The 20485-nt window shown below is 58.2% G+C and overlaps 4 protein-coding genes across 7 annotated transcripts; 2 read left to right on the forward strand and 2 right to left on the reverse strand.

Annotated features, from left to right (window-relative positions):
- Positions 1–1653: 1653 nt before the first annotated feature.
- On the forward strand, positions 1654–5081 carry LOC121335687 (thioredoxin interacting protein). 2 transcript variants are annotated; one of them, XM_041404058.1, is made up of 8 exons: positions 1654–2078; positions 2624–2696; positions 2788–2935; positions 3226–3328; positions 3418–3674; positions 3764–3920; positions 4147–4295; positions 4383–5081. In XM_041404058.1, exons 1-8 carry the CDS (start codon positions 1829–1831, stop codon positions 4470–4472), a joined length of 1227 nt encoding a protein of 408 aa, XP_041259992.1. In that variant the 5' UTR covers positions 1654–1828; the 3' UTR covers positions 4473–5081. The 2 variants fall into 2 exon arrangements, with proteins under 2 accessions (XP_041259992.1, XP_041259991.1); XM_041404057.1 differs by having other exon boundaries at positions 4147–5081.
- A 2193-nt stretch (positions 5082–7274) lies between these two features.
- Positions 7275–9866, reverse strand: POLR3GL (RNA polymerase III subunit GL). The gene is given in 7 exon segments (XM_041404014.1): positions 7275–8015; positions 8100–8213; positions 8296–8363; positions 8442–8487; positions 8489–8505; positions 8599–8667; positions 9708–9866. Coding segments are annotated over 7 exon segments (549 nt in total). The 5' UTR covers positions 9856–9866; the 3' UTR covers positions 7275–7928.
- Positions 9867–12398: 2532 nt separating this feature from the next.
- ANKRD34A (ankyrin repeat domain 34A) lies at positions 12399–14591 on the forward strand. 2 transcript variants are annotated; one of them, XM_041404041.1, is made up of 2 exons: positions 12399–12520; positions 13055–14591. In XM_041404041.1, exon 2 carries the CDS (start codon positions 13092–13094, stop codon positions 14373–14375), a length of 1284 nt encoding a protein of 427 aa, XP_041259975.1. In that variant the 5' UTR covers positions 12399–12520; positions 13055–13091; the 3' UTR covers positions 14376–14591. The 2 variants fall into 2 exon arrangements, with proteins under 2 accessions (XP_041259975.1, XP_041259976.1); XM_041404042.1 differs by lacking the exon at positions 12399–12520 and having other exon boundaries at positions 12833–14591.
- Positions 14592–14876: 285 nt separating this feature from the next.
- On the reverse strand, positions 14877–20413 carry RBM8A (RNA binding motif protein 8A). Of its 2 annotated transcripts, XM_041404059.1 has the most exons (6): positions 20327–20413; positions 19253–19312; positions 19075–19152; positions 17254–17390; positions 15995–16131; positions 14877–15264 (listed from the first exon to the last, which is right to left on the reverse strand). In XM_041404059.1, the coding sequence occupies exons 1-6, from the start codon at positions 20391–20393 to the stop codon at positions 15219–15221; spliced, it is 525 nt and encodes a 174-aa protein (XP_041259993.1). In that variant the 5' UTR covers positions 20394–20413; the 3' UTR covers positions 14877–15218. The 2 variants fall into 2 exon arrangements, with proteins under 2 accessions (XP_041259993.1, XP_041259994.1); XM_041404060.1 differs by lacking the exon at positions 19075–19152.
- Positions 20414–20485: the final 72 nt, after the last annotated feature.

Genomic DNA, 20485 nt, shown 5'->3' on the forward strand with positions numbered 1-20485 from the left:
TCTCCATTAACCCACCACCTTTTTCCCTACTGGGAGACAACAGGGACTAGAGGAGAAAGGGTGTAATTCCTCCATTCTGCCCCGAAGCAGGGAACAATTCCCCTCTCCAGGAGGAATCCTGTCCCGTGGCCTGGCAGGGGGGCAGTTTCTGCCCCACGGTTTCTCCCGAGCTTTATCGGTTTATCCGATCAGGTGTGAATTAACTCCGAGGGGATGGAAGGGCAGGAAAAGCGCCAGGAGCAGCGGGACAAACAACCTCTGAAGGACAACTCAGGGCAGCCCCATTTCCCACCGCCGGGCATTGTTCTGCTTCCTCTGCTCCCCGTCCTTCCCCGAGCCGGGAAAACACCAAAAAATAAAGGGGAAAATAAAAAGTGAACTCTGGTGCTGGAGTAGGGCTGGTCCAGGGAGGGAAATCTGATGGTTTCTGGGGAGATAAATCTCTTTTGGGGAGGGAGGAATGTTGTCCTGCTGCACAAATCCCAGCTGGAAAACAGGGCCAGGGGTGGTGGGCGCTGGCTGCAGCGCGGGGGGGTTTTGGGAGGGGTGTTTTGGGGGAGGGGGAAGGGGAAGTGTCCCCAGGACGGAGTGGGAAGCAAAAAACATTCCCACAGACACACCAGGAGGAGGGAGGGAACCCCCGAATTCAGGTTTTGCTGTTGAACCCCCAAACTCACCCTTATTTACCCCAAATAATGGGGGGCAGTGTGTGCAGGGGGGGCCAAAAATAGCAGCGAGGTGGTGGGAACACCCCAACAAATACACAACAGGAAGGGACGGAACCCCCAAATTCAGGTTTTGCTGTTGAACCCCCAAACTCACCCTTATTTACCCCAAATAATGGGGGGCAGTGTGTGCAGGAAGGGGGGCAAAAATACCATAGAGGGGGTGGGAACGCTCCCAAAAACACACCAGAAAGAGGGAGGGAACGCCCAAATCCCAAATTCAGGTTTTGCTGTTGAACCGGGGGGGGGGGGGGGGGGAGCCAAAAATACACAGAGGGGGCTGAGGGAACCCCTCAGAAGCAGCTGCAGGGACTCCAGGGGAGGGAAGCAGCAGAGAGGGGAAAATCCTGCCCAGGGAATCCCCCCATTTCCACCGGACCCCAAATCCGCCCTAATTTACCCCATTTAACAGGGGAGGGTTCACCGGGGGGGGGTGAAGTTGGGCAATGGAGGCGCCCCCACCAAGGGGGGTGGGGAGAGGGATTCTGGGGAAGGAGGTGAAGCCCCCCCGCCCCTCAGGGCCCGGCCCGGCCGCTCCCAGTCCGCCCAGTACAACGCGGCCTGTCCCAAACTGGGAGCAACACCCCCGTGCTCCCCCCCCATGGGAACATGACATCGTGTTCCGCGCTCGCCATTGGCCAGAGCCGCCGCCCATTCTCGCCCCCCATTGGCCCTCCGAGCTGTCACTCCGCCCCCGTCCGTCCCGCCCCACTGAACACGCGCGGCTTTCCTTCACCCGCTGTCCACGCTCCTCTGCCGCTGCTCTGATTGGTCAGTGCTGCCGTAAACAAGGCAGCGGCGGCCAATGGGAGCGCTGATCACGCGAGCAGCACGCCTGGCCACGCGCCCTCGGCGTGGCGGCCCAGGCAGCAACAGGCGCGGGCGGGGGTGGGCGGGGTTCCCGAGCCTATAAAAGGCAGCGGCGGCAGCGGCTCCCTCAGAGCGCTGAGGTCCCGGGGCAGAGGCTCCTGTGGATACTTCGCAGCGTCTCTAAACAAAGCGTTCAGCCGCTTTTTATTTTTTTTTTGTCTGGGGTGGATTTTTGCTCGTCTACCCTGCAGCCGTTGCTTGATCAAACCCCTCGTCCTCCTGCTGCCCCAGCCATGGTGATGTTCAAGAAAGTGAAGAACTTCATGGTGGCCTTCAGCGAGCCCGACAAGGTCTACTGCAGCGGGGACAAGGTGGCCGGGCGCGTGCTGGTGGAGGTGGCCGAGGTGACCCGCGTCAGCGCCGTCAAGGTGTTGGCATGTGGCGTGGCCAGGGTGACCTGGGCCAAGGGCCCGGCCCAGTGCCGGCAGGAGATGGAGTACCTGCGCTTCGAGGACGTGCTGGCGCTTGAGGAGCAGCCCACGGGTGAGAGCACGGCGCTGGGAAGGGGACGAGGGTAGCTTTAAACCCCGGTTCAAAAGCCCGGCCCAACCCAGGGGCTGGCCACAGAAGGGGTGTGGAGGGGCTGGATGGGGGTAAAGGGGTTTGGGAGGGGTACCCCTAGACCCCAGTGGAGCCCCTTGCTCACAGAGTTGATGCTGTGTTTGGTGCTTGGAACAATGACCAAATCTAGGAAAACTTCGCTGTGTTAGAACTTTGGCCGAGCCGAGTGGAAGTTTGGGAGCTAAAGGACGAAATCAGAGCCTGGGCAGCTCCTGTGGCGTGTTCTGACCCCACGGGGGTTGGTGGCACGGCCAGGGACGGGCGCAGGATCACACCCTGGGGCTGGGGCTGCGAGATAAGGGGGAGCTGGGGCTGGGGTGGAGCCGCCGAGACGCCCCGGGGTGTTGGTGAGGTGAAGGCAGAGAACACGGGGTTCCCGGGGTGTGCACAGGTGTTAGCCAACGCCCCTGGAGCTGAGGCTCACCCTGGAGCTCCAGCTGATGTTTCCCTGCCCTTCCTTCCTCCAGACGAGGACGGCTCCGTCATCCTGAGACCCGGCAACAAGTACGAGTACAAATTCGGCTTCGAGCTGCCCCAGGGGTGAGTACGAGGCAGCAGCTGCCGCTGGGGGGTGGAATTAAACTGGGAAAGCCCTGTCTGGGCTGCGGAGTGACCCCCTGCGTGTCTCCAGGCCGCTGGGCACCACGTTCAAGGGGAAGTATGGCTCTGTGGATTACTGGGTGAAGGCGTCCCTGGAGCGCCCGGCCTGCCCCACGCAGCAGGTGAAGAAACGCTTCGAGGTGATGGATCCTGTGGATGTGAACACCCCAGAGCTGCTGGTGAGCTCCTTTCCCCTCCAAAGGCTCGGGGGAGCAATCCCTTGGGGAGGGTCAGCCCAAGGCAGTGGCGCCCAGGTGTCTTTAATCAGATCTGGGCTGAGGGGGAATTAAGGGTGGGATTAAGGAGTCGGGGATAATTCCAGAAACTGAGACCGGCTGGGGTGTGTTCTGTTCTCCAGGGGAATTCGGGGGTTGGTTGCAAAAAGGGAAGGAAGGAGAGGAGGAAGGAAGGGTGGAGGGGTGGGAAGGACAGGATGGGGCCAGCGTTCGAGCGTTCCCTCTCCCCACAGTCTCCAGTGGCAGCCAAAAAGGAGAAGAAAGTGTCGTGCATGTTCATCCCCGACGGACGCGTGTCCGTCAGCGCCCAGATCGACAGGAAAGGCTTCTGCGAAGGTGAGGATTGCTGGGGGCAGAGAACTGGGAGCGGGGAGCCCGCGGGGAAGCCCCGAGCAGCCCTGACGTGAGGGCCCTTCCTCCGGCAGGCGACGAGATCTGCATCAACGCCGACTTCGAGAACACCTGCTCGCGCATCGTGGTGCCCAAGGCGGCCATCGTGGCCAAGCACACCTACCTGGCCAACGGGCAGACCAAGGTCTTCTGCCAGAAACTCTCCTGCGTCCGTGGCAACCACATCATCTCTGGCACCTCGGAGTCCTGGCGCGGCAAAACCATCCGTGTGAAGAAGCTCAAGCCCTCCATCCTGGGCTGCAACATCCTGCGGGTGGAGTATTTCCTGCAGGTGAGCCTTCATCTTCCTCCTCGTCCTGGGGATCCTCTTCCTCCTGGGGTCCTGTCCCACACGCCTCTAAGTCTTGGTTTTTCCCGCAGATCTATGTCAGCGTGCCAGGCTCCAAGAAGATCATCCTGGAGCTGCCTCTGGTCATCGGGAGTCGCTCCGGCATCGGCAGCCGCAGCTCCAGCATGGCCAGCCAGACCAGTTCTGAGATGAGCTGGGTGGACCTGAACCTCCCTGATGCCCCCGAGGGTGAGCGGGGTGGGCTCCGCAGGGTGGGCTCCGCAGGGTGGGCTCCGCAGGGTGGGCTCCACGGGGTGGGCTCCACGGGGTGGGCTCCGCAGGGTGGGCTCCGCAGGGCGGGCTCCGCGGGGTGGGCTCCACAGGGTGGGGTCCCTGACTGGCGGGCTCGCAGAGCGCGGGGACCCCCCGAAACGCGCACGGCCGAGCTCACCGGCCTCTCCCTGCACCCCCGCAGCCCCCCCGTGCTACCTGGACATCGTTCCCGAGGATCACCGGCTGGAAAGCCCCACCACGCCCCTCCTGGATGATCCCGATGGATTCGACAGCCCCATCTTCATGTACGCCCCCGAGTTCAAGTTCATGCCTCCCCCCACCTACACGGAGGTGAGCGCGGCGCCGGCGCGGGAGGGGCCCGGTGGGTCTGTGGTCGCCGGCCTGCATCCCTCACCCTCCTCCTGCTCCGTGGGCCAGGTGGATCCCTGCACGGCCAACAACAACACCAGCAGCACCAGCAACAACAACAGCAACAACAACAGCAACAGCAACAACAACATCCAGTGAGATCCACACCCACGCCGGGGGGTCGCTCCCGCTTGCCTGGACTCGGCTCCTTGTGCCACACACCTGCAGCACATCTGGGAGAACAGCTGGAGGGGCTCCCGAGGAGCTGCTGCATCCCCAGGAGCTGCTGCATCCCGAGGAGCTGCTGCATCCCCAGGAGCTGCTGCATCCCAAGGAATTGCTGCATTCCCCATCCCGAATCTCGAGGAAAAAAACAAAAAAAACCCTCAAGGACCTGTTGGGGAGACGAGGCAGATCCAGCTGGGAAAAAAAGCTGGAAAACCTCGTGGCGGTTGGGACACAACGCTGCCTGTCCGCGCCCTGTGGCGACACGTGGTGACAGGGAATAGTGGTTTTGATGAATTCCATCTTAATTTTGTAACTCTGGGTGCTGCTCTGGCTGCCCCGCGCTCCCGCCGAGGGAGGGGGGCGCTGTGAATCCGTCCTGTCGTGACACGACGCTGATGTCGCGACCTTTTGTACTCTGGTTTTGTACATAGCCTTTCGGGGAGGGGAGGGGGAAAGCACAAAAATGCAAATTTTGTACCTTTTCGTGGCCCCTGGGGGGCGAAATTTGTAATAAACTTGTAATAAATAAATGAAACAGTTCCCTTGCCTCGGGTCTGTCACCTCGGGGGTGGGAGGGTGGCAGAAACCCCTTTGGAATCGGGACTGATGGTAGTTATTTTCCCAATTTCTGGGTTTTTTGGGAGCAGCCCTGGGGGAGTTTCTGGCATTTTTTTGGGAGCAGCCCTGGGGGAGTTTTTGGGATTTTTTTGGGAGCAGCCCTGGGGGAGTTTCTGGCATTTTTTTGGGAGCAGCCCCGAGGAGGTTTCCTGGTTTTTCCAGGAGCAAAAAAGCAAAAAAAAACCAAAAAACCACTAAGCAGAAAAACAACACAAAAAAGGGAAAGCGAAGCACAGAGAGACGAGAACAAGCTGTGGGGCGCCGAGTGGGGAAACTGAGGCAGGAAAAAAACTGGAACTGCTTTTCCTGCCTTTTTTTGGCCCTGCCCTGGGAGCACCCCCGGCTCGTTTTTGGCATCTGGGTGAAAGGTTTCGCTGCCCACCACCGAGGCCGTGACCTTGGCTTTGCTCCTCGCCCTTTTTCCCACTTGGAGCCCCCCCAAAAATCCCTCTGCCCCCCCAGCTTTATCCCAGTTTTTCTTTGGAACTGGAGCTGTCCTGGCTGCTGGCCAAGGAGGCAAAGGGTCACCCTGGGCTGGGCTGGGAGAAGGGGGGCACGGACAGCCCCCCAAATCAGACACTCCCAGTCCCCTCCTGGCCTGAAAATAATTGATTTTTTTTTTTTCCCCCCCCTGGAAAAATCAGCAGCACCCCCAAAACTCCCCCTCCCCACCCCAAACCGAACCCTGCCCCTCTCCCCTCCCCAGTTTACAGCTCTAATTAAACTAATTAAGGTCATAAACCTCTCCCGGTATTCCCGTGGCTGGCCTTGGTGCCAGAGCAGATCTGGGGGTTCAGCCTGACCCCTCCCTGGTTTTTTGGGAGATGAAAAAAACCCCAAAAAACCCCCAAAACCCCCCAGTTTCTCCCCCCTCCCTCCCCATGGTTTGGGAGCAGCGCTCAGCCCTGTGCTCTGGAAATTCCTGCCCGGTTCCAACTGGGCCAAAGGGCCTGGGCTAAACTGGGAGCACTGGGAGCAGGGGAGGAATTCCAGGGTGGGAATATGGGATGGGCATCAGGGTGGAAGCACCCAGAAATGGGGCAGACCCCACAACACCGGGGAAACTGAGGCACGCGGGCGGGGGTGCCAAATATCCCAAGGGATTTGGGCACCTCGCCCAGCCCCCAAATCCTTCCCCAGGCTGGGTGGGGGGGGGACAGAAGCCACCCCCAAAAGCTCCAGATTTCTGGAAAGAGGGGAGAAAAGAGGAAAACGGGGATAAAAAGGGCACGGGATAAAAAAAAAACCCAGGGATAAAAAGCTGGAAATCCACAATTGCTGGAACGTTCTTGGCCTCAAACAGGAACTGGCTGGGGAGGGGGGGCAGGGGGGGCCAGCATGTGACGCTCATGTGAGCAGCCCTGGGGCACAAACACACCCCCCCGTGAGGGAAAAAACCTCTCCTTCCTCCTAAAAACCTCACACTGCATTTCCCCAAAACAGCTCCCCCCGCCCCAAAATCTCTATCCCCACCAAAACACCCCCCCCCAGCAAAAATAGCCTCAAAAAGGGGCTCTACCCCCCCAAAAATCCACGTTTTCTCACTACAAAAACTCATCCCTGAAAAACAAAATACCTTTCCCTCCCCAAAAATCCACCTTATCCCCTAAAATATGATTTAAAAAATGCGCCTTGCCCCTCCGAAGAACACCTCCCCCCACAATAAAGCAAAGTTTCCTCCCTCAAAAATGCACCTTCCACCAGAAACATACATTTCCCTCCCCAAAAAGACATCTTTTCTCCCCAAAAAGACATCTCTTCTCCCCAAAAATGCATCTCGACCCACAAGGAGTTACCTTTCCCTCCCCAAAGCTATACCTTTACTCCCCAAAAATCCACCATCCCACCCCAAAAAATCCTCTTCTCCCCCCTCAAAAAAAACTTTATCTTCCAAAAATCACTTTTTCCACCGTAAAAAAACCACTTTCCACTCCCGGTAAAACTTTTCCTCCCAAAATACCTTTCCTTCTTTCTAGAAACACATTTTCCATCTCAAAAAAAACCACATTTCATCCCCCCAAAACCCCTCTCCCCATTTCTAACCCCTCTTAACCCCCTTACCCAACCCCTCCCCGCGCAAAAAAAACACCAAAGCCGAGCCAAAAATACCAAAAAACCTTTTAAATTCACACAAAATCCACCCAAAAAAAAGCCCCAAAATTTGGGGAGGGGTCCCGCCCCACCCTCCGGGCCTGGAGCACCGGCGCCACCTGGTGGTGACAAGGGGAATGACAGGCGGGCGGGGACCCCAAGGGGGGACAGGGACCCCAATGTCCGGGCGGGGACCCCAAGGGGGGACAGGGACCCCAATGTCCCCAAGGGGACCCCAAGGGGGGACAGGGACCCCAATGTCCCCAAGGGGACCCCAAGGGGGGACAGGGACCCCAATGTCCCCAAGGGGACCCCAAGGGTGTCCCCGCTGTCCTGGGGAGGGGACAGGGACCCCAGTGTCACCAAGGGGACCCCAATGTCCCTAGTGGATAACGGGGTGTCCCCGGGGGAGGTGAGGGCACCGGGGTGAGGGGGTCCCCACTGTTCCGTGGGTCTCTGCTGTGCCAGGGCTGTGGGGCAGTGCCCGTTTCGGGGTGCCCGTTTTTGGGGTGCCCATTTCGGGGTGCCCATTTTGGGATGCCCATTTTGGGGTGCCCATTTCGGGGTGCCCATTTCGAGATGCCCATTTTTGGGGTGCCCATTTTGGGGTCCCCGTTTCGGGGTGCCGTTTGGGGTGCCCATTTCGGGGTGCCGTTTTCGGGGTGCCCGTTCCCGGGCTCAGTACACCGCCTCGTCGCCGTTGTCGTCGCTGTCGGGGCCGAAGCTCTCCCCGTTGTCGAAGTAGGACAGGACGTAGTCGGTCTCCTGGGGGGACACGGGGGGGGCACGGTGGCACCCGGGGACCCCTGAGCCCCCACCAACCCCCCCGGGACCCCCCTCTTTTTTCACCTCTTCGTGCTCCTCCTCATCGTACTCCTCCTCCTCCTCCTCCTTCCCCTCTTCTTCCTCCTCCTTCTCCTCTTCCTCCTCTGACGTCACCTCCTCCTCCTTCTTCTCCAGGCTCTGGGGGGGGCTCAGGGAATGTCACCGGGGGGGGGACAAAAAAAAACCCAAAATCCACCCCCGACCTTCCCCGCCCCGGTACCTCCAGCTTCTTAATGGCCTCCTCCTTGTCCAGTGTCACCTGCTTCTTGGGGACGAGGGCAGCGGGCCCTGGGGGGGCACAGGGGACTGTCACCCCCCCCGGGGGACACTGGGGACACACGGGGGGGGGCAGGGGGGGACACTCACGGCCTTTCCGCAGCCGCCGCACGCGGATCTTCAGCTCCCGCGGGAGCGGGGGGCCGCCGCCAGTCTGGGGGGGCAGAACGGGGCGAAGGGGGGGTTGGGGGGACCCCAAAAAAGCCCCACGTGCCCCCCAGGACCCCCCCCCACCGTGTCCCCTCACCTGGGTTCCAGTCGATGGCGTTGTCCACGGGGTTGGAGAGCTGGTACTTGTCCGAGTAGCGCTCGATGTCTGCGGGGGCATGGGGGATTTGGGGACGTTTTGGGGGGATTTGGGGGCGTTTTGGGGGGATTTGGGGGCATTCTGGGGGGATTTGGGGACGTTTTGGGGGATTTGGGGACAGCCACCCCCAGGGATACCCGTGGGACACACGTGGGGATGGATGGATGATGGCACGAGGTGGGGGGGATGAAATGGGGGCAATAAAAAATTGGGATAAAATGGGGGGGAGAAAATGAGTGGGATGAAAAATGGGAATAAATAATGGGGGGAATAAAATGGGGGGGGATAAATAATGGGAAGAAAAAGGGGGGAATAAATAATGGGGGGGATAAAATGGGGGGGGAATAAATAATGGGAATAAAATGGGAATAAAACGGGGAGGGGAAATAAAACGGGGGGGAGGAATAAAAAAAATGGGGGGGGAATAAATAATGGGAATAAAATGGGAATAACATGGGGAGGAGGAATAAAATGGGGGGGGAATAAATAATGGGAATAAAATGGGAATAACATGGGGAGGAGGAATAAAATGGGGGGGGAATAAATAATGGGAATAAAATGGGAATAACATGGGGAGGAGGAATAAAGAGGGGGAGGAATAAATAATGGGAATAAAATGGGAATAACATGGGGAGGAGGAATAAAATGGGGGGGGAATAAATAATGGGAATAAAATGGGAATAACATGGGGAGGAGGAATAAAATGGGGGGGGAATAAATAATGGGAATAAAATGGGGAGGGGGAATAAAACGGAGAGGAATAAATAATGGGAATAAAATGGGGAGGGGGAATAAATGGAGAGGAATAAATAATGGGAATAAAATGGGGAGGGGGAATAAATGGAGAGGAATAAATAATGGGAATAAAATGGGGAGGGGGAATAAATGGAGAGGAATAAATAATGGGAATAAAATGGGGAGGGGGAATTAAACTGGGGGGAACAAACGGGGGGGGCTGGGGGCTCCGGTGGGCTCCGGACACGCCCTGCCCGCCAGGCAGAGCATTTGGGATGAGCCCCCCCGTGCCCCCCGTGCCCCCGGGCCGGTACCTCTGCGGGGCGCCCCCGGTTTCACGAAGTAGGGCAGGGCCCGCGTGGCCCGGCGCAGCTCCTGCTTCAGCGCCAGCATGTACTCGCCCTCCTCGCCACCGGGCAGGGGCACGGCGCGGCGCTCCAGCGCCTGCGGGGCGGATGGCATGGGGGTGGCATTGGGGGGGAATGGCAACTTTTTGGGGAGAAAAATGGCATTTTGGGGGGAAATGTCAGTTTGGGGGGAAATGGCATTTTGGGGGATAAACGGCACTTTGGGGAAAATGGCATTTTGGGGGGGAATGGCACTTTGGGGGGGAAATGGCATTTTGGGGGAAATGGCATTTTGGGATCAGGTTTTTGGCAAATATCAGGGAGTGACGCCGGGGGAAACGGCGTGAATGGAAAGGTCTTGGGTTGAAATTTCTTCAATTTTAAACTTCGTTAATTGAAATGTCTTAAATTCAAATTTCTTAAATTGAAATTTCTTAATTTGAAATTTCTTGAATTGAAATGTCTTAAATTCAAATTTCTTAAATTGAAATGTCTTAAATTCAAATTTCTTAAATTCAAATTTCTTGAATTGAAAGGTCTTAAATTCAAATTTCTTAAATTGAAATGTCTTAAATTCAAATTTCTTAAATTCAAATTTCTTAAATTGAAATGTCTTAAATTCAAATTTCTTAAATTGAAATGTCTTAAATTCAAATTTCTTAAATTGAAATGTCTTAAATTCAAATTTCTTAAATTCAAATTTCTTGAATTGAAATTTCTTAAATTGAAATTTCTTAAATTGAAATTTCTTAAATTGAAATGTCTTAAATTCAAATTTCTTGAATTGAAATGTCTTAAATTCAAATTTCTTAAATTGAAAGGTCTTAATTTGAAATTTCTTGAATTTTCTCTCTCTTATTTTAAAGCCAGTTAATACTGAGACAGTCCATTTCTGGAGTGTGTGTTCAATGAGTTTTAGGTTGTAACCTGATTTAAAATACAAAGTGTGCAGTGGGGTATTTTTTAAATGCAGGAATGAGGCACTCCCACAAGGACAGCAGCCCCAGGACCCCTGAATCCTTCAGAGAAAAAGAATTTACTATTTGCTACGAAAAGCAATGGAAAACTAGAATTTACTATGAATAAATTATACATTATCATATATAATACTAAATTAAAAATATTACTAGTTTAATAACCATTTCATTTATTACTATCAATAAATTATATATATACTATATAATACTATATTACTATTATATTGCTATTTTACTAACAATTTCATTACTATCCATAAATTATATATTATGATATATAATACTATACCAATATTATATTGCTATGTTAATAACAATTTTATTGATTACTACTAATAAATTATATTCATTTATTACTATCAATAAATTCTATATTATACTATATAATACTGTATCAATATTATATTGCTATTTTAATAACAATTTTATTTATTACTATCAGTAAATTATATATTAGAATATATAATACTATATTAATATTATGTTGCTATTTTAACAACCATTTCATTTATTACTATCAATAAAGTTCCCGTGCTCCCCATCCCTGTCCCGGTGTGTCCCTCCCGGTGCTGATCCCAGTCCCGGTGCCCCCCCGGTTCCCGTGCTCCCCACCCCCGTCCCGGTGCCCTGTCTCTGTGCACCGCCCAACCCCCACGGCCTCCCCCGGTGGCTCCCGGTCTCGGTCCCCGTCTCCAACCCCGTTCCTGGGTGCTCCCGGTGGCCCTCCCGGTCCCGGTATCCCCTCATACCCCGGTCCCGGTCCCGGTATCCCCTCGTACCCCGCTCCCGGTCCCGGTATCCCCTCGTACCCCGCTCCCGGTCCCGGTATCCCCTCGTACCCCGCTCCCGGTCCCGGTATCCCCTCGTACCCCGCTCCCGGTCCCGGTATCCCCTCGTACCCCGCTCCCGGTCCCGGTATCCCCTCGTACCCCGCTCCCGGTCCCGGTATCCCCTCGTACCCCGCTCCCGGTCCCGGTATCCCCTCGTACCCCGCTCCCGGTCCCGGTATCCCCTCGTACCCCGCTCCCGGTCCCGGTATCCCCTCATACCCCGGTTCCGTTCCGGTATCCCCTCGTACCCCTCTCCCGATCCCGGTATCCCCTCATACCCCGCTCCCGGCGTCGCTCCCGGTGTCGCTCTGCGCAAGCGCAGTCGCTCCCCACGTGTGCGCGGCCGCCGCGGCCCCGCCCCGCGCAGAGGGGGCGGAGCTTGAACGCAAGCCCCGCGCTGATTGGTGTGTTCAAGCGAGGGGCGGGGCCTAGAGCGGGATCAATGGAGGGGGCGGGGCTGGGGGATCAAAAGGGGGATGAAAAATAGATTAAAAATGGATGAAAAACGGATAAAAAGGGGATGAAAAAATGGATGAAAAGGGAGATCAAGAGGTCTCTCAGCGCCCCACGCGCGGATCCTCCCAGCCCCTCTGCCCTGGGGTAGCTCAGCCACCCCAGCCCTGCCCTGCTGTGCCCCCCAGTCCCGCTGCCCCCAGCCCCACTATCTTGGGAGCCCCCGACCCGCTGCCTCACTGCCCCCAGCCCCACTATTCTGGAACCCCCAGCCCCGCTGCCCCACGCAGGGCTGGGCGCTGGATGCGCCGTGGGTGATTCATCCTGCTCCAACCCCCCCCCGCGCCGGCAGCTGCCAAAAATAGCGCTGCGGGAGGGGGGGGACCCTCCACATCACCTCCCGTCCCCCCCGCCTCACCGGCGGCAGGCCGGGATGGCGGCCACGGGCCGCTGTTCCCGACAGCCCCGTCCCCGGGGCCGCGGGAACCGGGACCAGGGACCCCAAGCTCCGGTAGCCACGGTAAAATGGGGATGGAGAGGGGCTGGGTGGGGGGGTCCCCGCTGCCAGGGGGGGGACGGGACAGCCCGCAGGCCCGAGCTTGGGGATGAATCACGAGGGGACCGGGGGGATTCTTCCCCGTTTTCCCGGGGGGTCGGAGCGGGATGAGCGGCCGTCGCCATGGGAACCGGGAAGGCAGGGATGGGGTACGGGCGGGGATCGGGGTACCGGCAGGGATAGGGGTACCGGCAGGGATAGGGGTACCGGCAGGGATTCGGGGTACCGGCAGGGATGGGGGTACCGGCAGGAATGGGGTACCGGCAGGGATGGGGCTGTGGACAGGGAGAAGCAGGTGGGGCAAAAGGAGCAGGGGGAGGAGGATGAGGAGGGGGCGCAGGAAGGCATTCGAGGAACGCGGCAGGAGCGGGCGGGCTCTGGCGATGCGGGCAGCGTGGACCCTCGGGAACCCTCCCTCGCTGGGGAAACTGAGGCAGGGAGCGGGGACACCCCATGCTGGGGGACTCGGGGGTCTCACCGCAGCCCGTCCCCTCGCAGTGAGCGAGTGCCGCCGCCGTCCCCCGTGAGCCCGGCCATGCCCAGCGCCGCGGTGCCACCGGGGGGGCTCCCCATGATCCCGGCCGAGGGCTCGGCGCTGCTGCGCGCTGTATCCCAAGGGAAATTCCGCCTGACCCGCCTGCTGCTGGAAGGGGGAGCCTACATCAACGAGGGCAACGCCGCGGGCACCACGCCGCTGATGGCGGCGTGCCGGGCCGGCTACGCCGAGCCGCCCGAACAGCCGCGGATGGTGCAGTACCTCCTGGAGAACGGAGCCGACCCCAACATCCCCGACAAAGCCGGCAAAACCGCGCTCATGCACGCCTGTGCCGAGCGCGCCGGCCCCGCGGTGGTCGCCACTTTGCTGGCCCACGGTGCCGACCCCAGCGCCCGGGATTACGGCGGGGGCTCGGCGCTGCTCTACGCCCTGGAGCGCGGGGACCGGGAGACGCTGCAGGCGCTGCTGGACGCGTGTCGGGAGCGCGGGCGCGATGTCATCATCATCACCTCGGCCACGTCGCCCCGAGGCACCAAGACCACCCGGCAGTACCTGAACTCGCCGCCGTCGCCCGCTCTGTGCGCGTCCCCGTCGCAGGTGCAGGTGCGGGCGGCGGCGTCGCCGGGAGCCACCGGGAGGGACGAGGAGCGCGACGTGTTCCGCTTCCCACCCGCTCCAGAACCGGCCCGGGCCGGGCCCAAGCGGCAGCTGAAGAGGCTGAACTCGGAGCCGTGGGGGCTGGCGGTGCCGGGGGTGGAGGGGATGCGCGGGGGACACTCGGAGGGGACACAGGGACCCCCAGAGGGAGCACGGAGAGCCTTAGATGAGATACTGGGAGCCCCGGAGGGGACAAGGAGACCCTCGGAGGGGACACGGGGACCCTCAGAAGGGTCGTGGGGGTCTCCTGAGGGGTCACCGGAAGGGACCTCGGTCCCCCCGGAGCGGCTGGCGGCGGGGCTGGAGGGGCTGCGGCTGCGCCCTCGCCGGCACAGCGTGGAGGGACGCGAGGTCTCCGGGCTGCCAGCGGCCACCTGGGCAGAACGCGTGCCCGCCGTGCCCGCTCCGGGCCGTTTCCCTCCCGATCCTCCACGGGGCAAACCCTTACGCCGGGAACCCGAGCTAGGCACCGCTCCCGGGCCGCTGCGGCTGCTGGAGCGCCGCGGCTCCGGAACGCCGGCCCCGGAGCCGCCCGGGCCGGGCAGGGCCGGGCTGCTGCCCCCGCTGCCCCCCCGAGCGCTGCTCCGCCGCCACTCCATGCAGCCGGAGGCGCTGCGGCACCTCGGGGGCTTCTGCGGGGGGCTGGCTGCCGAGCCCGGCTCTTAGGGACCCCTCCCCAGCGTTATAGAGACCCCCCCCCAAGGCTAGGATCCCTTGGGGAAAGCCTCGCCCTGGGTGGGGGCTTGCTCTGAACCCTGCCGAGGGTCGACTCTTCCATCCCTCTGTCGGCACAAACTCTGCACGAGCCCGAATTTGGGGAGCTGGGGGGTGCACCCCAACTCCCAGCCCCCCCCCCAGTGTCCCCCTCCTGCTCCTGCCTCATTTTCCCAGCAGCTTTTTCCCCCAGGGTCTGGCATTAAAGGCCCCAGGGCAGCTCAGTGGCTCTGAGTGGGCACATCTGTGGGCTTGGGGCACAGCTGTTGCATCCCAATGCCAGTTTTAAGGGAAAAAAAAAAAAAAAAAAGGTTTTTCAAGACCTGAGTTGTTCTAATGCCAGGCTGAGAGGGATCCCCAGGATCCTTGGGGATCCAGCAGCTTGGATGGAGAAGGATTTTAGGGAAAGGGGCTTGGGAGATTTAATGAAGGACAAAGAACAAGAAGACAAACTTAGACAAAATCTCGTTATTTGACACAAAACAAGGAATGCCCAGTGGGATAAATACCATGGGAGATTTAGAGACCATTTGCCTGGGGCATGGAAGAAACTCCCAGAATATTCTGGGATGGGAGGCTGGGAGGGATCCCCCCAAAGCCAAGGGAAATCCCCCCAACCCTCAGAAACTGCTGCTTCCCTCATACTTGTCCTTTGAAAACAATAAAATTCCATAAAACCCACATTCCTCCAGGGATGGAGCTGGTTTGGCTCCTCGAGGCTGTGTACAGAGCCCAGTTCTCCCAGTTTCCCCCCAGTCTGGAGGTGGAACACCAATGGGTGCAGGTTTGGATCCATCACCGGCGGCGTCGGTCCGGACTGCGGCTCCGCCGGCGCCCACCCCTGGGAAACAGGGAACAGGTGGGGAAGGGAAAGGGGAAAAAAGGGGAAAAGGGAATGGGGGAAAAGAGGAAAAGGGAATGGGGAATGGAGAGAGAGAAAGGGGGAAAGGGAAGCAAGGGGGAGGAAAGAGGAAATGGGGGTAAAGAGGGTAAGGGCATGGGGAAAGTAAAGAAAGGGAAAAAAGGGGGAGGAAAAAGGGGAAATGAGAGGGAAAAGGGTACAGGGAATGGGGAAAGAGAGAGAAAGGGGTACAGGAAATGGCAGAAAGGGAAAAGGGAGGGAAAAAGGTACAAGAAATATGGGAAAGGAATGGGAAAAGGGTACAGGAAATGGGGGAAGGAATGGGAAAAGGGAGAGAAAAAGGTACAAGAAACATGGGAAATGAATGGAAAAAGGGTACAGGAAATGGGGAGAGGGAAAGGGGTACAGGAAATGGAAGAAAGGAAAGGGAAAAGGGAGAGAAAAAGGTACAAGAAATACAGGAAAGGAATGGGAAAAGGGTACAGGAAATGGGGAAAGGAATGGGAAAAGGGTACAGGAAATGGGGAGAGGGAAAAGAGTACAGGAAATAGGGGAGAGAGGGAAGGGAGGCATTTTGGGGTGTTTACCACTATTTTAACCCCACCACCCCCATAACGGCGCATGGAACTCCCCCATTCCCCTCGCCCCCCACAAGTCCCTCCCACTGCCAGCTCCTGGGATTCCCAGGGATTCCCAGGAATTCCCTCACCTCCTCTTGCCCTTGGGGGGGCCCCTGACGAAGCACCAGTCCACGCTGACGGGCTGCCCCATGAGCTCCTGCCCGTTGAGCCCCTCCATGGCCGCCTGCGCCTCCTTGTAGGTCTCGTACTCCACCAGCGTGTAGCCCTGGGGTGGGAACGGGGCAGGAACGGGATGGGAATGAGACAGGCACCAGGGGAGCCCAGCTCTGGGGGGCACAGACCCCCCAGCACCCAGGTTTAGTGATGGGAATGAGCCCAGCCCAGCTCTGGGGGGCACAGACCCCCCAGCACCCGGGTTTAGTGATGGGAATGAGCCTGGGCACTGGGGGAATTCCCAGCCCAGCTTTGGGGGGCACAGACCCCCCTAACTCCCCGGGTTTAGGACTGGCAATGAGCCCAGCTCAAATTTGGGGTGCACAGACCCACTAGCCCCCCAGGTTTAGGACTGGGAATGAGCCCAGCCCAGCTCTGGGGGGCACAGCCCCCCCAGCACCCGGGTTTAGTGATGGGAATGAGCCTGGGCACTGGGGGAATTCCCAGCCCAGCTTTGGGGGGCACAGACCCCCCTAACTCCCCGGGTTTAGGACTGGCAATGAGCCCAGCTCAAATTTGGGGTGCACAGACCCACTAGCCCCCCAGGTTTAGGACTGGGAATGAGCCCAGCCCAGCTCTGGGGGGCACAGCCCCCCCAGCACCCGGGTTTAGTGATGGGAATGAGCCTGGGCACTGGGGGAATTCCCAGCCCAGCTTTGGGGGGCACAGACCCCCCAGCCCCCCGGGTTTAGTGATGGGAATGAGCCCAGACACCAGAGGAATTCCCAGCTCAGGTTTGGGGGGCACAGACCCCCCTAACACCCCGGGTTTAGGACTGGGAATGAGCCCAGCTCAAATTTGGGGTGCACAGACCCACTAGCACCCCAGGTTTAGGACTGGGAATGAGCCCAGCTCAAATTTGGGGTGCACAGACCCACTAGCACCCCAGGTTCAGGAATGAGGATGAGCACAGACACCAAGGGAACTCAAATTTGGGGTGCACAGACCCCCTGACACCCCAAGTTTAGCGTTGGGAATGCCCCCAGGCATTGGGGGAATCCAGCTCCCAGCCCAGTTTTGGGACCTCCCAATAAATCAAATTTTGAGGTGCAGATAGCCCCAGAACCCCCAGAATTGGCTCAGTTTGGGGGGCACCCCTAGCACCTCCCACCCTGGAGCATCCCCCAGGCTGAGATGGAGCTTGGGGGGGTCCCCAAAAGCGCCCCCTCCCCACCTTCAGGTATCCCGTGCGCCGGTCCAGGTTCAGGTGGATGTTTTTGATCTCCCCAAATTCAGCAAATCTGTCGTGCACGTCCTCCTCCGTGGCCTCCTCGTGCACCCCTGTCACAAAGAGGATCCAGCCCTCCACGGCTGGGCAGGAAAAAGGGGGGTCACAGGGCTGGGAATGGAGCTTCACCCCCCAAAATCCTCGGGGAGGGGGGACACGGAGCCCCCCGGGGATGAGATTTGGGGCTCCACGGCCGTGTGAGATGGGGCAGAAGTGATGCTGGCAAGGGGGGGAGCAATCATCCCACGTGGCCCCAGTTCCTCCTCCTGGCTGTGCTGGGTCCCCAATAAAGGCTTTGGCACCCCAAAATCACTCCTTTTTCCCAGCTAGGAAGGGAGGATTGAGGCCCAGAGCCTCCAAACCCTGGGTGAGGTTGGGAAGAGCTCATCCCAGCAGGGCTGAACCCAAATCCAGATGCCATTCCCACGGGGAAAGTGCTGCTGGTGATGCTTGGAGGGGACATGGGGCCCTCAGGAAGGAGCATCTCCCCCAAATTTCCCCATTCCCACCTTGGAGCAGGGGTTTGCCCTAAAATAAAATCCTGGGAATGCAAAGAGATTGTCCCAGCCTAAAATAAATCCTGGGAATGAAGGAAATGAAAGGAAGGGATTGTCCCAGCCTAAAGAAATCCTGGGGATGAGGGAAGTGAATTTCCCAGCCTAAAAAAATCCTGGGAATGAGGGAAATGATTGCCCCAGTCTAAAGGAATCCTGGGAATGAAGAAAGTGAATTTCCCAGCTGAAAGAAATCCTGGGAATGAGGGAAAGGATTGTCCCAGTCTAAAGAAATCCTGGGAATGAGGGAAAGGATTGTCCCAGTCTAAAGAAATCCTGGGGATGAGGGAAGTGAATTTCCCAGCATGAAATAAATGCTGGGAATGAGGGAAGGGATTGTCCCAGTCTAAAAAAATCCTGGGAATGAAGAAAGTGAATTTCCCAGCCTAAAGAAATCCTGGGAATGAGGGAAGTGAATTTCCCAGCCTAAAAAAATCCTGGGAATGAGGGAAATGATTGCCCCAGTCTAAAGGAATCCTGGGAATGAAGAAAGTGAATTTCCCAGCTGAAAGAAATCCTGGGAATGAGGGAAAGGATTGTCCCAATCTAAAGAAATCCTGGGAATGAGGGAAGTGAATTTCCCAGCCTAAAAAAATCCTGGGAATGAGGGAAGTGAATTTCCCAGCCTAAAAAAATCCTGGGAATGAGGGAAGTGAATTTCCCAGCCTAAAAAAATCCTGGGAATGAGGGAAGTGAATTTCCCAGCCTAAAAAAATCCTGGGAATGAGGGAAGTGAATTTCCCAGCCTAAAAAAATCCTGGGAATGAGGGAAGTGAATTTCCCAGCCTAAAAAAATCCTGGGAATGAGGGAAGTGAATTTCCCAGCCTAAAAAAATCCTGGGAATGAGGGAAGTGAATTTCCCAGCCTAAAGAAATCCTGGGGATGAGGGAAGTGAATTTCCCAGCATGAAATAAATGCTGGGAATGAGGGAAGGGATTGTCCCAGTCTAAAGAAATCCTGGGGATGAGGGAAGTGAATTTCCCAGCATGAAATAAATGCTGGGAATGAGGGAAGGGATTGTCCCAGCAGGGCTGCAGAGCCCCAAATCCCCACCTTGGGAAGGGGATACGAAACTGGGATTTGCCCTAAAATAAATCCTGGGAAAGAGGCAAAGCAAGGGATTGCCCCAGCCTAAATAAATCCTGGAATGGGAATGGGAATGAGGGAGGGGAGCAAGCCAGCAGGGCTGCAGAGCCCCTCGAAGCCCCTCACATCTCTGTGGCCCCGGCTCGTCCCCGTCCTGCTCCACGCTGTCGTAATCTTCGCGCACCCGAGCGCGGGATCCTTCCTCTGCAGACAAAAAAAGGGGGGCAAGGAGGGGACCCCCAAACTCCAGGGGTCACCCGGAGCGCCAGGGGAGGGGTTTGGGGGTGTCTGGGGGGGGTCTCACCTGAGCCAAAGCCACGGCCCTTCCTCTTCTTGGCCTTTTCTTTCAGCTTGTGGATGCTCTCTGGTGGGAATTGGGGGGTGTGGGGTCAGCAGGAGCAGGGAGCCCCCCCAAAAGGGACAGGGACCCCTCGTCCTGGCTGGGAATGAACCCCCTGGGAATGAGACCTGCGTTGGGAATGACCCCCCTGGGAATGAGACCTGGGGTTGGGAATGAGCCCCCTGGGAATGAGCCCCGGGGTTGGGAATGAGCCCCCTGGGAATGAGACCTGGGATGGGAATGAGCCCTGGGGATGAGTCCTGGGATGGGAATGAGCCCCCTGGGAATGAGTCCTGGGATGGGAATGACCCCCCTGGGAATGACCCCCTGGGAATGGGAATGAGCCCCCTGGGAATGAGACCTGGGAATGGGAATGAGCCCCCTGGGAATGAGCCCTGGGATGGGAATGAGCCCTGGATTGGGAATGAGCCCCCTGGGAATGGGAATGAGCCCTGGGGATGAGAATGAGCCCCCTGGGAATGAGACCTGGGAATGGGAATGAGCCCCCTGGGAATGAGCCCTGGGTTGGGAATGAGCCCTGGATTGGGAATGACCCCCCTGGGAATGAGCCCCGGGATGGGAATGAGCCCCCTGGGAATGGGAATGAGCCCCGGGTTGGAGATGATGTCCCCGGATCAGTAAAAACCCACCCAGGCTGGGCAGGACCCCCTGGGCCGGGCAGGACGCCCCGGTCCAGGCAGAGCCACCCCCGGCCAAGCCAGGACGGTCTCCCCGTGATGGGAATGATCCCCCCGGGCCGGACGGGACCCCAAACCCCCAGGAATAACCCCGTGAGCCGGGAACGGACAGCAGGATCCATCTGCCATACCGGGAGTGACCCCCCGAGCCAGGAGTGACCCCCCCAGCACCGAGCAGGAGCCCCCTGCGAACGACAGCAACCCCCGCCCCGGGCCCGCGCTGTCCCTGAGGCCGAGGCGGCCAGAGGCGGCGGGAGCGGCTCCGCTGAGCCGGGACCCGGCCGGATCGGTCGGCGGGGCCGCTCTGGGCCGGACGGGATCGCTCCAGCCCCGCGCTCACCATCCCCGTCCTCGTCCATAGCGAAATCCTCTCCGCCCGCCTCATGAAGATCCAGCACGTCCGCCATCTTGCCGAGAGTAGCGGGGCACGCCGGGAGCGCGCCGGAAGTGGGAGGGAGTGGAGCGGAAGTACCGGCGCGGCCATATTGGGAAGGGCCCT

This window comes from Onychostruthus taczanowskii, unplaced genomic scaffold, assembly GCF_017590055.1.
Source record: "Onychostruthus taczanowskii isolate IOZ18803 unplaced genomic scaffold, ASM1759005v1 scaffold207, whole genome shotgun sequence".
Classification (NCBI taxonomy): Eukaryota; Metazoa; Chordata; class Aves; order Passeriformes; family Passeridae; genus Onychostruthus; species Onychostruthus taczanowskii.